This window comes from Pelophylax lessonae (genome assembly GCF_965119305.1).
Source record: "Pelophylax lessonae genome assembly, chromosome: 3".
NCBI lineage: Eukaryota > Metazoa > Chordata > Amphibia > Anura > Ranidae > Pelophylax > Pelophylax lessonae.
The window spans coordinates 247,276,395-247,295,071 of NC_138770.1; the positions used below are offsets into that span (position 1 = coordinate 247,276,395).

The 18,677-nt window shown below is 39.7% G+C and overlaps 1 protein-coding gene across 1 annotated transcript in view; it reads right to left on the reverse strand.

The window, feature by feature from the left end:
- Positions 1-1,200: 1,200 nt before the first annotated feature.
- Positions 1,201-18,677, reverse strand: part of LOC309550822 (uncharacterized protein) — a gene marked incomplete at both ends in the record, with an annotated part of 410,136 nt that continues 392,659 nt past the window's right edge. The window contains 2 exons of the mRNA XM_082251167.1: positions 1,201-1,320; positions 12,111-12,225. Of these exons, the coding sequence (XP_082107293.1) occupies positions 1,201-1,320; positions 12,111-12,225 (235 nt within the window). The remainder of the gene's footprint in view (positions 1,321-12,110; positions 12,226-18,677) is intronic.

Genomic DNA, 18,677 nt, shown 5'->3' on the forward strand with positions numbered 1-18,677 from the left:
TGATAAATCCGCCAAAACTGGCGTCAGGGTTTTGTGAATATGACGCTAGACTTTTTGGAGGACCACACCGCTAGAAAAATTGTGCAAATGTTTTTTTAAATTCCCCCACTGAAAGGTGTTCTATCGGGTTGAGGTCAGGACTCTGTGCAGGCCAGTCAAGTTCATCGGCCCCAAACTCACTCATTCATGTCTTTATGGACCTTACTTTGTGCACTGGTGCATAGTAATGTTGGAACAGGAAGGGCCAACTCCAAACAGCCTTCCCAGAAGAGTTGAAGCTGTTATAGCTGCAAACGGTGGGCCAACCCAATATTGAACCCTACGGACTAAGACTGGGATGCCATTGTGTGTCTAAAGGTAGGCATTCCAATACTTTCGACTATATATATATATATATATATATATATATATATATATATATATATATACATTTCCAATAGAACTGATTGCTGTTTTCATTTATTTGTAAAAAAAATCATTTCACACAGATGATGTTTGGTGTAATCTGGGAGTGTGGTCTGTTATCCTGAAAATTAGATTGGGAACCTGGCACTGAGAGGGTGCAATTTAAAGTTAAACATATCTGCATTTTTCCCTAAAAAAAAACAAAACATTTGTACTTGTCCCAGTAGCCACTGTATACATGTCAAATTATTTTGTTACAGCATTTTCCCCTGCAACCACCTCTGAGTACATCTTGTCTGAAAAACTAGCTCCTGTAAAGAGGGATTGCTCTTTCAGTTCAATGAAGAGCAGATGCACCACCTCCATACAGCACACTCTAGTGATAGACGACTGCTACACTGCCCCTTGGTGGTGAACAGGAATAGAATACCCAGTTAACAGAAAAGATGGATACAAAAACAGACAGAAAATAATGTTGGAAACAGGATTTATTTGCAGAAAAGGTATCCCATGATTTTGACATTTTCATGGCAGGGAAAAGTATAAATTCATAATGGTTAGTTAATAAAATGCATCAGGAAGTAGACGTCGGTCTGCTTTCTCCAAAATTAGGACATTTGTGTTTTATTCTACCCTTCTCCTAAAAAACATATACTGTTATGTAATTTTGTCCCATACTTTGATGGATAAAAAAATTACCATTGTTAACTCCCCATAAAACTGTATATAATAATGTACATCTTTTCTGTTGCATCTAGATGGCATAGGATTAGAAGAATTTGAATATCTTCTGTTTTAATTCACACGTTTCATCATCTTGTTAGAATGAAAGTGAGCAGAACTTTCTGGATGTTTTTCAAAAAGCTTGGAATCGTCATTTTCTTTTTTCATCATCATTTGAGCTAGCTCCTTGCTCTAGAAAAGAAAACAAATGGCATGAAATATGAACCATAGAGGCTGCTGGGAGATGCTCAGGTGCAGTTCATGCAATATTAAACATCTTAAGTGCTACAACTAAACAGAGCAAACAAATAAGTTACTGACCATTCTCCCGCACAGTCGACACCTCTCTCAGTAAAGTTTTATGGAAGTCTTTCTAGTATCCTATGAAGTCATAATGTGTTTTAGTGGGGATCAAGATTTCATTGCACTTACTGGTCATAATGCCAGGTAACAATTATAATAATTTATAAACAGCAAATTCACTGTAGCCACTATTAAGTACACAACATAAACAATGTCGTAGAGGATACAATAATCAGAATGGTTTTTATAAAATATAGAGGATAATATCCAGCAACTAGATATACACATTATGGTGTTAATATTTCATTCCCAATAGCATCTCAAAGTACAGAACTGAAATCCAAATATTTTTTTCTAAGAGTAGCATGTCCAGTAAATGGAGGTTAAAAATGAAAAAGCAATATGACTTGGTTTGCAATAAGTAAATCCGGGAACAAGTCACGAAGACAGCAAGAGCTCATCTTAACTCACAACTTTCAGATTACCATGATAATTGCAGCAATGACTTCATGTAATTGATTAATACATCAACTGACAATCTGGAATGCACTTTGGATAAGAGATACACCCTTCCCATTTGCATAGCACTAATGCATTCTGCTTAATATTATTTTGTATCCCAATGTCTCTAGATATCTCCTACAGTATATCTGCTTTCATTTTGAACATTTGTTTTTACCTTAATTGAGTTTCTAAATTCAGTTAAGCAAGTATTATTAAATAGAAAACTCATTTTTGTAAATCAAATATTTAGTCTCTTATTATTTATGTGGCTTTTTTCCACTAATATTTGGATAGATATGTAAAGGTGATCTGTCTAACATTAATAATCTCATCAATTCATGTTAACATGTTATACATTTTAAAGGCGGAACTCCAGCAATAGTAAGTTAATCGTGAAAACAAAAAACAGAAATGAATTTTGAAAAGCATATAACAAATAATTTTCAGATAAACATTAGAGTTATGAGTATATAGAAAAAGTGAAACTCTACCATGGTTTCCATTTGATAGTTTGAGGTAAATAGTAATGATTCATAGCTCTTATAGAAAACCAAAAATGTACTTTATTTGTAAGCTTGGCCAATTACCACTTGTACGGTCTGTATTCCACAATTGGTGAGTCGCTAGCATACAGTAATTTATACCATTATGTATTTGATGGTCCTTCTCTTAATTGTAATAGTCATGGGCATTACCCATTTTTGATCTGCTGTTGCCATGGTCCTGCACGTGGTCAGTTATAACATCAGCCATTTGATGGCTTGAAATTACAGTTGAGACCACAAGCAATTGTGAAAGTTATCATTCCTGGCATGCCTTCAATGGAGCTGTTTTGGGAAACTACTAAATCAATTACCTTGTCTTTATTACAATTCTCATCTGCTAAGCAGTAGCAACTGTCAGACTTCAAGTGACCTCCTACCCCTGAAATTTCTGCTAAAGTGCCCTGGTACACTTTTCTTTGCGCTAGTTAAAAATTTTGGTGGCTGCAATTTTAGCTTTGTTGGATTTGTGACAGACACAGGATGGGGTTCTACAGCTGCCTTGAGTGAATATGGGCTTCTGATGTGTTATTGTACTTTTAAGGAGGTAGGAGCTACCTCCAAGGTATGTGTCAGGGAATTCCTGTGAGACGCGCATTCATCCATGCGCATTCGCACGTACGCACGCACAATGGCGCTTGGCGCTAGATGAGCTCATTCTCATTCCCATTTCCTTTGCTGACTGATCTTCAGCTGTATCTCATGACCTGATTATACCTGTATGCTTTCCTGTTGCTGACTTGGCGTGTTCTGGACTTGATACAAAGGAAAGAGATACACTGCTCAAGGTAATGGGAAGCTTGATGACCAACAGCGGTGCTCGCCCCAGCTCGCCTCCGTGGATAGTCAGTAATGAAAAGAAATGGCTGCACTCAGATGTTGTCAAAATCCAGGTTTATTGGACATCCCAATGTGGCAAAAAAGTGGCAAGGTAGACGCGTTTCACACACTAAGATGTGTGCTTAATCATTACATTACAACATTACACTTGTAATGATTAAGCACACATCTTAGTGTGTGAAACGCGTCTACCTTGCCACTTTTTTGCCACATTGGGATGTCCAATAAACCTTGATTTTGGCAACATCTGAGTGCAGCCATTTCTTTTCATTACAGTGTTCTGGACTTGACCTTGGATTCTGCTTCTAGCTCTCTGCTAAACCTGACCCGGCTCCATCCCGGACTTTGGCTCTGCTTATGAATTGGTACCCCGCTGCACCGCCTGTTGATGACCCTGGCTTTCCTGCAACTCTGACTCTGTCTCTGACTTTGACTCTCAGAGCTACCCGAGTGCTTGCCTGGCTGTCCGCTGCACCCGTCTCATACATCGCTGCATGTTTCAGTTTCCGGAATCCGGACAAGTTGTCTATTCTGAACCATCAACAACCACAGGCACTCGTGTCCCTCCTGTCCCTTGACACCCGCTGTCTCACCTTCAGTGGGGTCTGGGCGGGAGATATAAGAGAGGCCGACCTTGTCAATTCAGTCTCCTTCCAGGTACGTGACAGCATGCCTGCTGTTATTGTTTTTATTGCTAACTTGTCTTAGGTTGGTTTTCTGCCCAGAGTTAGAGAAGTGTGAAAGAAGAGGACCCCACATGACATGTGACTGGCCAGGAGACCCATGGAAAAAAGGTATTTCCAGTGTGTGCTAGCGATGGAAGTTGGACTTTAAAATGAACTATTAGGATCAATGCATCAGCCCAGTTGTGTCTTGACCTATAAAGGAAGGCTGTCTTAAAAGAAATAAAATGTCTGCCCAAAAAACATAATGAATGTTGTGGGTCAGTGACGTGGAAAGTGTTGATGTCATAAGACGGCTAGGTAAAATGCATTTTCAGAAGGTCTGCAATGGCAGTCCGAAATTTCTACCGTGACAAGTTTTCTTTAAACATTTAACTTGTTATCATTATAAGTGGGAAATGACCCCATGATTCAGGTCCAGTTGAGATGTAGTGAATTACACTGAGACATTGCAGAACATAATTAGGTTTAACTGGAGTCAACACAAGGGTAATGCCCACGTGCAAAACCCAGTACGCTAAATGTATTTACATGGGGTATGAATTTGGTTACATTGACTTTATTGTACAAACTACAGGCAGAGAGTGGCTTGTAAATTAATGTTTCTCAAATACTTGCAGCTGATTTGGCAGGATTAAATCATTTCGTCCATGATCCATCTCTTTAGTGTCACATCAGATGACTGATGATTAATTGGAATCACCAGGTGGCTGCATATATTACAGATGCTTTTCAATTGACTGAGGTGACCCAATAGCAATAGGTTAACTCTGAGCTTTCCTATCCTATTTTCCATCTAATTTCAACATATGACTGTCATTTGTTTGTTTTTTTCAAGAGGCAGTGAGGTTTCCTCCACAAAATGAGAGAAATACAATGGCAAGTAGATTAAATATAAAAGAGTCTCATTGCCTCTAATATAATTTGCAAGCACACAGTTATAGACAAGTGTGTTCTGCTCGCCAAGATAAACAATGCTAATTGTAACATACTCTGCCAAAAGACTTTAAAGCCTACTGAGAATCGCTGCTTAGTCTTATTAAAATGGGCTGAAAAAAAGTCACTTATCTGCATTGTCGTGTTTTTAATATAAATATCTTTTTTAGGGAAATGCACACTTCCTGATCAGAAATATTAATGTGTTTTCTCTTGGGTTAGCATACGGCACTCTCAGATAAAAATTGTATCATAAAATATATAAGTGTTTTACAAGCTAAACATATCTCTAATGTTAGAAATAGGATAATGTGAAAGTTACAGCAACCCACAGGAACCAATCAAACGAGTCAATTAAAGGCAAACTCTAAATGTCTGTAACAGGTTACTGCCCTTTGCTCATAACTGTTTAACTTAAAGTGGCTGTAAACCTCAGACATGTAATATGAACAAAGCATATCCCTCTATCGTGTGTACTTGTCTCAATAAGGGAGCACTAAGTGTAATTTCTGTCTGCTACTTTGTTCCTCTGCTATCAGCATGAGTCACTTCTGGCAAGTTTTCCTGACACCAAGAGAAAAATAGTGACAGGGGAGGGATCTCCAGAAGATTGACAACCTCAGCTCTGTTCCTGTGTGCTGTGTGAAGGAGGGATGTCCCTTCCCCCCAATCAGCTCTCTGAGCTCACCCCACTGACCTCTGCAGATTGTGACTTCAGCTCTCCGCCCCTGCTTTCTGAAGACTGCAAATTAAAATATATTCAGCACTTTGAAATGATGTGGAGGAGAGAAGACTGCAGATAGACAAGTACAACTTATGTAGGAGGATATGTTTCATCTCTGTGTATCACTTGAGACCACACTGGGTATATGAAAGGGTTTAAAAACACTTTAAAGTGGACTTAAAAAGTAATTATCAAATATAATTATCTCTTTCGCAGGTTCTGGCCACACAGCCTAGAGGAGGGTGACATAACACTCATTCTGGGAAAATCCTGGGGAATACTGGCAAAAAAGTCACAAGACACTTCTTGGACTATGCTGTAAATTAATCTCGCAAACAATTTGGGCTTTTCTGCATTTCCTAGGATCTTGTCACAACGAAGCTACTGGAAAGGTAAATATAGTATTAGCTTTTTTTATCCTACAGGTTCTTTTTATTCTTTGCAGAGTTTTGCAATGGGGGGGGGGGGGACATTCAAAAGGCAGAATTTTCTGCTAGTGCAAGGTCTTTAAACACCCACTACAGCAAGAAAATAAACGATCAGGGGAATTAAAAATGGCCCTAGCACCACTTTTCTGGTAGTAGTTCCTTTAAGAACTACCTGAACCTAATTCAGCCAAGCATATGAACCAGTGTTTGTAACATAACCAACATGTGCAGCAAATTCAGGTAATTTTTACTACCGCCAAATCTATTGCTATGGCAGTGACAAATCCTTAAAACATTACTCTATTCAGGAATTTGTCAGCATTTAAGGTGATTGTAAAGTGTTTTTTTCCTTAAATAACAAACATATACTTATCTGCTCTGTGCAATGGTTTTGCTATGGGGCCACTCTTGTGCTCGATCCTGAGCCAGGCTCTCCATGTTTATTGACACACAGAGCACAGCTTGGCCCCACCACCCCCTGCTCTGTCCTTATAGGCTGTGGTTGACAATAGCAGGAGCCAATGGCTCTCACTGGTGCCTCCATGTCCAGGGAGGAGACAGCCACTACTCCTGGGCACGGCGCTGGATTGAGATCGGGCTCAGTTAAGTATTTAAGAGAGGGTGGGCAGAGGATGCATTAAGCTGTAAAAAACCTTCTGCCTTTTCAACCACTTTAAAAACAACTCTTAGGTGGTGTACAAAGATTATCTAGTACTTAGAGGGGGCCGTGCCTGTGTTGTGAAGCTGTCGTATCTGTAGCAGATTTCCACTCAGTTCTGTATCCTCTGCCGCATTGAGCGTTCAGCTGGGAGATTCCCCACCCTCCTTCCCTAGTGTAGATATGGACACTTTCAGAGCTGCGCACTGACAGAGTTCTACCCAGTAATTGTATGTGGCTAATCACAGTTTTCAGTAAAATAACTCTTTTTTTTCCCCCTTAATTTACTTGCCTTTATTTAAATGTTTCACCATGTAGGACCAAGCTGTTCAACAAAATAATTGTTACAAAGGCTAGGACAAATTATATTACCCTGACAGAGATGCTTACTATTCATTATTTTTATTCTTTTATATGATTTGGACCTTTTTTCCAAAGAAAAACTATAGATAGAGTTAAGGTTAATGTTACATACATTAAAACAGAACTATACTGCATCTTAGTGCCACAAACCAAAAACACGATTTGATTAACTTTTATTATTCAAAGCAAACATACCCATCCATCCATGTCTCCATGCTTTATTTTGCTGAGAAATTACTTTGAAAAACACCCCCTAGCATTTCTAGTCGTGGCCGTCCTAATTAAGTGCAGGTGATTCATGTAGAACCTACAAGGGATAGACCAATATGGTTTTTCCAGGGCCGATACCGATATTTTGGTCACAACGTATCGATATGGGCCGATAATCTGCACATTCAATCACACATCCAATGCAGAGTGACCAGTGCCCCCATTCAATGCAGAGTGACCAGTGCCCCCATTCAATGCAGAGTGACCAGTACCCCTATTCAATGCAGAGTGACCAGTGCCCCCATTCAATGCACAGTGACCAGTGCCCCCATCAATGCAGAGTGACCAGTGCATGGGGATTAGAGCGCCGCCTGATTACACAGAGCAGGGTTCTTCTACTTACCCAGCGCGGGCGCTGTCATACGAAGTCCCACCTCCTGGACCAGTGTACTGTCTATCATAGGTAGGACTCGGTCCAGGAGGTGGGACTTCGTATGACAGCGCCGGCGCCGGGTAAGCAGAAGAATCCTGCTTTTTGTGTTTTCAGGTGGCGCTCTAATCCCCACCCCCCCTTCCCCTCCGGAGGCAGAACTATCGGTCATAACGGACAAGTTTGTGGCCGATAGCGATACTTGGAAAAAAGTGAATATCGCCCGCCGATTATCGATCAATTCAATAATTGGTTGATCCCTAGCACCTACTTCCTGCAATCCCTCCTTCCTTTAGCTCAGGCATGCAGACAGGAGGGTGTGCTTAGCTGAGAAAACCCCTCCTCCCCTTCTCCCATTTTAGAAAATTCATAGGATGTATAAAATTATTTTTCAAATGAAAAATGTAAAAAAAAGAGATTAAAGTGATTGTAAACGATCACCTTGAAAAATAACCCAATGAAAGGCAAAACCTTTGTGTATAGATAGAAAAACAAAATCATTATAAATACCTTGTTTCCCTTTTTTATAAGTAATCACATTTCCTATGGCTCCAGCTGCATAAGAGCTGGGGGGAGGAGAAGCAGCAGCACACCGAGCTTCCCAGTGAATGGCTGTGCAGTGGGGGCATGTCAGGACAAGTCTGATTATTGGAGGAGGGAGGGCTGAGTTCCCTAGCATAGCTAGAGAATTGACCACGGTGTTTTCTCCTGCCTAGTCTGGTCAGTTTTTAATAGGAAAGCAGAGGGACTGGCGGTAACACCAGAGATTTAACACAAAGGAAGCAATACAAAGAGAACAAGATACCTTCTCATACAAGTACTTGGTATAGCAGGCACATATCAGGAATATGAAGTGTTGGAGTAACAAACGTTTTAAAGCAAGTAAATATGATTTACTTTCCTATCTGTTTACTAATGCTGCAAGCATAAGGATTACAAATAGTCAATGTTTTTTATTTTTCTTAATGTGATTAAGAGAGTGAAGTTCCGCTTTAAATTTGTTAAAAAAATACATGTCCATCGAAGACTACCCTATCCACAAGGTGACAATGCTTTTAAGTGATGTGACTTCAGGGCAAACAATGTTGTCACCCAGTTAAAAACAGTAGAAACATAACAGATCTATTGGTAGAATAAAGAGGTAACTAAACTATGTAACTGGGGGACTGCTGTGTAAATCTTAGGGACAGGTGGCATCTTATGTCATTTTTTATGTTACCTATAGTTCAATTTTAAAAATAAGCTGTAATATTTTAGTTCCAGGACAAGGAATAACACTTGACCATAGACAGTTCCCCTGCCTGCCTCAAATGGATCCTAAAAACATGTATCAGTGGTAGTGCTAACAAAATAACGGAGTGGGCAACTACATGGCAGATGAGGTTTAATGTTGAAAAATGTAAAGTAATGCACTTGGGGGGGGGGGCCAGAAACCAGAAAGCAAGCTAGGGGGGGGGGGGAACCTCTGGGTGAGTCTAGGATGGAAAAAGACTTGGGGGTACTGGTAGACAACAGGCTTGGCAGTGTCATGCAATGCCAAGCCGCTGCAAGCAAAGCCAACAGAATACTGGGATGTATAAAAAAGGGGATTCACTCCAGAAATAAAGAGATTATTCTCCCACTCTACAAGACTCTGGTCCGGCCACATCTGGAGTATGCTGTCCAGTTCTTGGCCCGGTCCTCAGGAAGGATGTGCTGGAACTGGAGAGAGTCCAGAGAAGGGCAACAAAAATAATTAGGGGAATGGAGGACATCAGCTATGAGGAAAGACTACAAGCACTGAACCTATTCTCTCTGGAGAAGAGACGATTGAGGGGGGGATATGATATCAATGTACAACTACTGTACTGGCGACCCTAGCATAAGGAAAAAACTATTCAGAGGAAGGGAATACAATAAGACACGCGGCCACTCACTAAAACTAGAGGAAAGGCGGTTTAACCTTAAAATGCGTAAGGGGTTCTTCACTGTAAGAGCGGTAAGGATGTGGAATTCTCTTCCACAAGCAGTCGTATCAGCAGGAAGCGTTGATAGTTTAAAAAAACTATTAGATGGGCACCTTAGAGACCACAACATACAGGGGTATACAGGTCCTTCTCAAAAAATTAGCATATTGTGATAAAGTTCATTATTTTCTGTAATGTACTGATAAACATTAGACTTTCATATATTTTAGATTCATTACACACAACTGAAGTAGTGCAAGCTTTTTATTGTTTTAATATTGATGATTTTGGCATACAGCTCATGAAAACCCAAAATTCCTATCTCAAAATATTAGCATATTTCATCCGACCAATAAAAGAAAAGTGTTTTTAATACAAAAAAAATGTTAACCTTCAAAAAATTATGTTCAGTTATGCACTCAATACTTGGTCGGGAATCCTTTTGCAGAAATGACTGCTTCAATGCGGCGTGGCATGGAGGCAATCAGCCTGTGGCACTGCTGAGGTGTTATGGAGGTCCAGGATGCTTCGATAGCGGCCTTGAGCTCATCCAGAGTGTTGGGTCTTGCGTCTCTCAACTTTCTCTTCACAACATCCCACAGATTCTCTATGGGGTTCAGGTCAGGAGAGTTGACTAATTAACTCTAAACACCTGCAAAAGATTCCTGAGGCTTTTAAAAACTCACAGCCTGGTTCATTACTCAAAACCGCAATCATGGGTAAGACTGCCGACCTGACTGCTGTCCAGAAGGCCATCATTGACACCCTCAAGCAAGAGGGTAAGACACAGAAAGAAATTTCTGAACGAATAGGCTGTTCCCAGAGTGCTGTATCAAGGCACCTCAGTGGGAAGTCTGTGGGAAGGAAAAAGTGTGGCAGAAAACGCTGCACAACAATAAAAGGTGACCGGACCCTGAGGAAGACTGGGGAGAGGGAAATGCCAAAATGCCTGAAGTCCAGTGTCAAGTACCCACAGTCAGTGATGGTCTGGGGTGCCATGTCAGCTGCTGGTGTTGGTCCACTGTGTTTTATCAAGGGCAGGGTCAATGCAGCTAGCTATCAGGAGATTTTGGAGCACTTCATGCTTCCATCTGCTGAAAAGCTTTATGGAGATGAAGATTTAATTTTTCAGCACGACCTGGCACCTGCTCACAGTGCCAAAACCACTGGTAAATGGTTTACTGACCATGGTATTACTGTGCTCAATTGGCCTGCCAACTCTCCTGACCTGAACCCCATAGAGAATCTGTGGGATGTTGTGAAGAGAAAGTTGAGAGACGCAAGACCCAACACTCTGGATGAGCTCAAGGCCGCTATCGAAGCATCCTGGGCCTCCATAACACCTCAGCAGTGCCACAGGCTGATTGCCTCCATGCCACGCCGCATTGAAGCAGTCATTTATGCAAAAGGATTCCCGACCAAGTATTGAGTGCATAACTGAACATAATTTTTTGAAGGTTGACTTTTTTTGTATTAAAAACACTTTTCTTTTATTGGTCGGATGAAATATGCTAATTTTTTGAGATAGGAATTTTGGGTTTTCATGAGCTGTATGCCAAAATCATCAATATTAAAACAATAAAAGGCTTGCACTACTTCAGTTGTGTGTAATGAATCTAAAATATATGAAAGTCTAATGTTTATCAGTACATTACAGAAAATAATGAACTTTATCACAATATGCTAATTTTTTTAGAAGGACCTGTACAATGTACGGTTAACAGCAAACACACACACACACATCATAGGTTGAACTGGATGGACTGATGTCTTTTTTCAACCTCAGTAACTATGTAACTATGTAAGGTCTTTCTTGATTGAATAGCACACATTTCCAGCATAGATCAAATTATTATTACAGCACTATTTTTTTTTTTATATCTAAAGGCTCAATATCACTTTGTATCATAAGTTTTGTAAAGTTGGTCATGAAGTTGGAATCTAATTATTCTGTGGTTTGGTAAAAAAAAAAAAAAAAAACTCCATCTGGTTTATTTATTTTCCACCCATACAGGCTATTCACATAGCTCCCAACTGTCCCTGATTTTGAGGGACTGTCCCTGATTTGGAACAAAGTCCCTCTATCCCACTTTCCCCCTCATTTGTCCCTCATTTTGGTCTGATCTACTGTATATAGTTGTATATAAAATGCACTTTTTATCTTTCAAAAAGTGTTTCCCAGTGTTAAACCTTTCCCCCAAATGCTAAATTACTGCATTTGTAAATTTCAAAAGCCAGTAAAAAAGGAATAGTAGTGGTAAAGAAAAAAAAGCACTTGTAGATTTAACTAAAACATTTTTTTGTAAAATTCTCCTTTAAGGGGGCGTGGCAGGGGGTGTGTCCTATGCCTACATTCTTTTGATAATAGGTGTCCCTCATTTCCATATCAAAAAGTTGGGGAGTTTGTATTCATACCTGATCCTGCTTCCTTTGGTGATCCACACCACACTGTGCAAGGAATGAAACGCCAGGCTGACTTTTAGATATGAATAGCCCATATTTCTGAAATGCTTGAGAATCAAGGCAGCTCCTAGAAACACATAAAAACACAGAAATATTGTATAAATGGGAATTTTATACCTTCAACACAGATATGTTTTATAGTCTATCACCATCTGCTGTGTAAATAGCACAGTGGTGTAGGTCTGTTAATGAACTGCAAGGGTATGAATGTAATTATGCATGATGGTAGCTTGGTTATCCACTGAAGTTCTATGAATTTAAATTTCCCTCTTGGGCTGTATGCTTGTGAAGACAGTGGAAGTTTGTGACTTGAAGGTGGTAATAAAGGGGGGAATAAAGCCTAAAGAAAGAAAACTAATGTAGCCAGCACATCTAAGAACTGGTAAGCTACAATATACTTATTTTGTCTCTTTGAATTTAATACATTTTATTATATGGACATTTTTGGTACGATAATATGAATTGCACTTTTGCTATTGAGGCTTGCTATAGTTAGCTACTGTAATATAAGTTTGTTACTCATTTATAATATTTACCTTTACTGTCCAATTTCTTCTAATTTAACTAGGCAAATAATATATTAGAATTTGTTAAGAGCCATCTTTAAGAGAATAATCTTTTTCAGTAAATTGTTTCCTACATAAAATAAGACATATTTTAATAACTAATGTTATATATTATACAATTCATTTGCATTCTGCATGTTGATGAAATTCAATTAAAGATAAAAGCGTCCAAGATCAATGTGTATCTATTTACTTACACCATTTTGAAAGTGCCCAATGATTCTTTTAAGTTGAAACAATAATATGCAAAAATGGCCAGTCAATGTGAAACTTACAAAGGTGATTTCTGTTCAATAAAGTTGTGGCCTAAGGTTTGCAAAAATTACCATAATATATAAATAAGTTCTACAGGGAGTAAATTGTAACACTTCAAGGCAAGAAATGTTAATTGTTCGCCGTGTTTGTTAAAGGTAAATACCTATAAAATCTGAACTCTTTTATTTAGAAAAGGCTCAGGAGGCATGACCTACCTGATGTATGTCTCTGTTTTTCACCCTGGCATGCACGTTGTGCATCAGACTTCCATGCTACCTAAATCACTATAGTTACTGATATCCTTATTTCATCAACATGACTCTGAGCCTGCAAAGAAGGTCAAGACTTCACTGGTTCAAGACTTATCATCAGGAGGTGGCATTTCCACCCAAAAGCCATTTGAAACTGGAAATTATAGAATTAGGTAAATTGGTATTATACTCAGGGAAAAAACACTCTTGAAATTCCACTTCCCAGCCTGCTTATACTTACCTTTGTCATGCTCCCCTGTTTCTCCCTAGTAGGCAGGTGACATTCTTTAAAGTGATAATAAAGGTTCACATTTTATTTTTTTAAACTAACAAACATGTTACTCTTACCTGCTATGTGTAATAGTTTTGCACAGAGCAGCTCCGATCCTCCTTTTCTAGGGTGCCCCACTGCTGCTTTATGTGCTTTCCCCCTTCAAGTACCCAGCAAGCTGCTTGCTAGGGGGGTATTCATATGGGTTCTATCCTTAGCTGCACTCCTATCTATTGACATGAACTGTGCGGCTCGGCGTCAACCCCCCCCCCCGCTCCCTCGTCACGTCACTGGATTTGATACAAAGCAGTGGGAGTCAATGGATGTCACTGCTTTCACACAGTCTAGTGAGGAGGGAAAGCAAGAGCACAGCACTGGACTGAGATTGGGCTCAGGTAAGAATTTGGGATGGGGGGAACTGCAGCTAAAAGGTTTTTTACCCTAATGCAGAGAATGCATTTAGGTACAAAACCTTTATTCTTTAGAACCACTTAAATATAAATTGAATGACTGATGTTAACACCATGGTAATTCCCTGACTGGGCTGTTCCTAAGGAGGTTGTAACCCTAAAAAAAAAAAACAAAAAAAAAAAAATACATCCTGTTCCTTTAAAGCATGTTAAATCGCACAGTGCTTGTGAGGTGTCATTTGTCACTTTCTATGTTGTAATTTACCTGGTTGATCCTGCCAGTTCCTGTGTCCCCCTTAGTGTGCTGACCATGGTAATAAAGGCTGCTGATTCATGATACTGTGGTCAGTTTACATGCCTCCGTCATCCCGCTGCTCTCCCTCTCCCCCTCTCTCCCTGCCTGTCAGATCAGAAGTCTGTGTATGAGCTGTCTTCTCTGCCCCCCCCCCCCCCCAATTCCTGAAACTTTGTCGTCTGGCAGAAAAGTTAGTAATTTCACTTCCTGCCAGCCCCTCTGTAATACCAGGATGCACTACACAGTGTATGTTTTTTTAAAACTCTGGAGCTAAATACCATTTTTCACATGGCTGGCTGGCTGATGTCAGAGGGGAAACTCAGCCCCTCCCACTGTAGTCCTTAGCTCGAGGAAGGAGAGCGGCGGGCGGTGACCGCACATTTGCAATTTGGATAAAGGTAATTGGCTGCAGAATTTTTAAAAATCACACACTGTGTAGTACATCTTGTTATTACAGAGGGGCTGGCAGGAATTGGAATAACTGAATTTATAACCACTTTAAATGCAATGTAGAGAAAGTGAATACAGGTATATGTCTTCTTCCATTGCTGATTTTAGTTAATGACATATAAATAGTTTTCTATAAAAAGGGAAAAAAGAACAGAAAAATGAACACATGGGGAAGCAGTTGGGCTTTGTTTGTTGGCTACTTTGGGGTTCTGTGGTTCCTCCTCAAAAGCAAGCATGTACATGCTATCATGAAGTGCTGGAATGCATATGCAATCTAAAGCCAGCTTTATAATATATTATGAAAACAGGAAAGAGAGAGCGAGAAAGTGTAAGCTGAAGAGCAACAGATAGCTGGAAAAGAGTGAAAGAGGAAAACAGAGGGCCAACAGACCAAGGTTTAAGACAGAAAGATGGATCGAGTGAAAATGTTGCTTTGACATGTAAATTATGATCCCTTAACATAGAACTATTCAAAATGACTTTCCTCATTGTAGTCTTCCAGTTCGCACAGAGCTGACTATCACTAAAACTAAAACAATATGGTTGGGAATAAATATTGTATTTTACTGTTCAGTTACAGATTTGGACATGCAAATATAGTTAGTCATCAAAAAAAACTAAACAAAGAATAAAATACTTCTCTGGAGTTAAAGTTCCAAACAGAGGTTGAGTTTTTTCTGTTTGATATTTATGTGGAAATAAACACTTTTTTCTGTGCTTCATTAGTGGATAGTAATACTATTAGCAACAGCAATACTGATAATAAAAACCATAATAATAATAATATTAGTAAAAATTTTAGTAGATAATACTGTTAAATTCTTTAGTGGCCAAAACGTTGATTGACTAATTGGAAACTTTACAGTATCTAACTGGCTCTACAACACTCAGTCGAAGGATATAAGCTACAAAACAATATCTTTCTAAATGTGGGAGGTTTGTTTGCAGGCTGTATTACTAAAGGAGCAGAGGTGCATATTGCGTGTTTACTGTATGAGCCCCTAGTTGTGGTCCAGAAATGTGCTTGGAACGTACACTCTTTAAATTCCCTTATTACTCCATATGACAAATGTTTGTGCAGGCAGCAGATTAACATATCTGTTGTAAACAGGTACATGAAATTTTTGCATGGAGGGCATATTGAAGATGGGATGTCCATAATGCCAACATTCAGTTGATGTTCAACCAATTGCTAGCTAGGTCACTACTCGCTGTGCAGTTGACAGTGTCATAGCAATGGAAGACTCCCCAGACCCATTAAATGCCAGCCGGGAGAATCTCTAGCCAATAGCTGAAAGTAAACAAAGGGTACAGGGATGCAGACGATGTCATTGCCTAAATATGGCTATGGCTGATTGGGACCAGGGATGAGTTATAAGTTGCAATGATGGCAGTTGCCATCAGCTTTATACCAATCAGGGAGCCCTGTACAGGACGCCGTAACATTCATGACAGCTTCCCAGGACCAAAATGCTATGCTCTGAGCACTGGTGGCACTCTGCAGGCAACATCAAAACAGAAGCGGTTTTAGCTGAAATAGCTAGCTATAATGTGTTGGAACATTGACATTTGTGAGGAAGTTGTAAGGATCATAGAGGCTGCATTTTTGTAAGCAGTGAATTAGAGATAGTTGACATCCAACCCCAATCCAGCAGGACAGACCTTAAGCCATTATTAATACAGAGGATGAAGAAATTATCTTCTGTTTGGTTATATATTAGGAAAATTCCTGTTGGTGTGCAGAACTACTTCTTGAGGTACTGACAAGTACTGATATTACTTGCAAATAAAATACAGAGGAGAGCACCATAAGAGCTTTGGCAGTACACCAATAAATTTACCCTGAGCCAGGAAAAGTAAAATAAAAGCTCACAACTGTTCAGTCTTAAACCTTTTCGGGGACATGCTGGATTAGCTGGATGGACTGGGAACAAGAGGGTGTGGCTATGCTGGAGAAGCAGTCCACAGAAATGTGTGCAAAAGATCTGGTCCTAAACAGCTTGAGAGGATCTAGGAAAAACATAAAGTGGTGTATTTTCAAGCCAAATAATAAAAATACAATTGAAATGCATACGGTATATGCCAGCACTGCATTATAATTTACACACACCAGCCACATTGCATAACCATAAAGGTTAAACTCATATTTGCTTTTAAAGCTTTGTAGTTTTCTCTTCCAGCTTTTTCAGTGGGATTTTAAGAAACATTATTAAACTGCTGAGAGCCTCAATTTTGGAAGGCGAATATTGCTAAAGCTGTTTTTTTTTATTTTAAATAGACTAAGGCATTAATGAACAAATAATTTAACTGGAGCTGGGCTTTACATGATATTAGAGTAATTGAGATAAAAAATAGCATAAAAGCATGTTTGACTTTCATCCTTCGAATACCATCTGGCTGGAACTAACAGTGTTGGACATGTTTTTTTAGAAAAACAACATAGCAAGAAAAACTTTTTGCCTATGTTGTTAAGAAACCTCTGGCAAGAAAGGACAGGGTCAGTGCCATCAACCAGGAAGCGGGTATTTGCAATACCTAGCACCCAAGATATTTTTGAAGTGCCACAGTACAATGCTCTATGTGTGCTACAATGCTGTACAATGCTGATGTCAGACCCTTAAGAAGATGTCATTTGATTTTGAATGCAAAGTTATTTATGTAGAGGTTACATAGTTACATAGTAGGTGAGGTTAAATAAAGACAATAGTCCATCTACTATCTGAGCTACAGATGACGCTGTGTCCACAGCGAAACGCGTCTAGCCATTGGCCGAGAGGCAGCCACGTGACTTCCGGTTGGGGTAGCGAACGCTGAGGAGCAGCTCACCACCGCACCGAGATTAGGAATATGTTATAGGCGCAAAACTGTTTATGTTTGTGAGTATCCCTTTGTAAGTTTTAATGGAATAAAGTATATTTTAAACGGTCCTCACTATGTTGAGCATTTTATTTCCATGAGGACTATCGGGATTACTACACTCAGGAAAAGGATCGCTTCCAGCCCACAGCACAACCAGCCCTACAGGAGCCATAGGAACATCAGCTCATTCTGCTTCAAATCAACCACCTAGTGGTAAGTAGATACCCAAAGGGGGAGACCCTGAAGCAACAAGGAATAAGCAACAAGCTCCTGTTTTTTACTAAAGGACTAGTTTATGGACTGTATACCATGCACTTTGGTTGCACTTTACTTATGAGTTTTACTTATGAGTTTTACATTGTAATATCTGCACAGTTATATTGCTTATTTGCACAGTTTTGATTGCTTATTTGCACAGGGTTTAGACCTTATTAGCACTTTATTTATTTATCAATTTATTCGAGCAACACAGATCAGTTTTAAAGAACACTGCATATTTATTTCAGTATTTATATATTTATTAGCAGCGCTGCAATCACTGACCCACATTCACAAAAGCACCAGCACTTTTCTTGCAGCAGGCAGCTAATTGCACATATTTTTTTGACTTATACACACTCCTACAGCGCGAGGTCCACAGTCTTATAATAGTCCATCTAGTTCAACCTGTGTAGGTGTGTGTGGCTGTAATCATCTCACATACCCCTGAATGTTCTGATCCTTGAGATGTAAGTCTAAGAGTCTTTTGAAAGCCACCATACTACCCGCAGAAACCACCTCTTGTGGTAGAGAATTCCACAATCTTGTTGCCTTAACAGTAAAGAACCCCCCACGTTGCCTGAGGTTAAAACGCTTCTCCTCTAATCGCATTGTATGCCCTCGAGTCCTCATGCAATCCCTTCGAATGAACAGCTTTTTTTCTAAGCTGGGATCCCCATTAAGATATTTATAAATTGCTATCATGTCCCCCCTCAGACGTCTCTTCTCCAGGGAGAATAAATCGAGCGATTGTAGACGCTCTTCATAGTCAAGGTCCTCCAATCCCCTAATTAGTTTAGTTGCCCTTCTCTGGACTCTCTCCAGCTCCAACACATCCCTCCTGAGGACTGGCGACCAGAACTGGACAGAATACTCCAGATGCGGTCGGACCAGAGTTTTATAA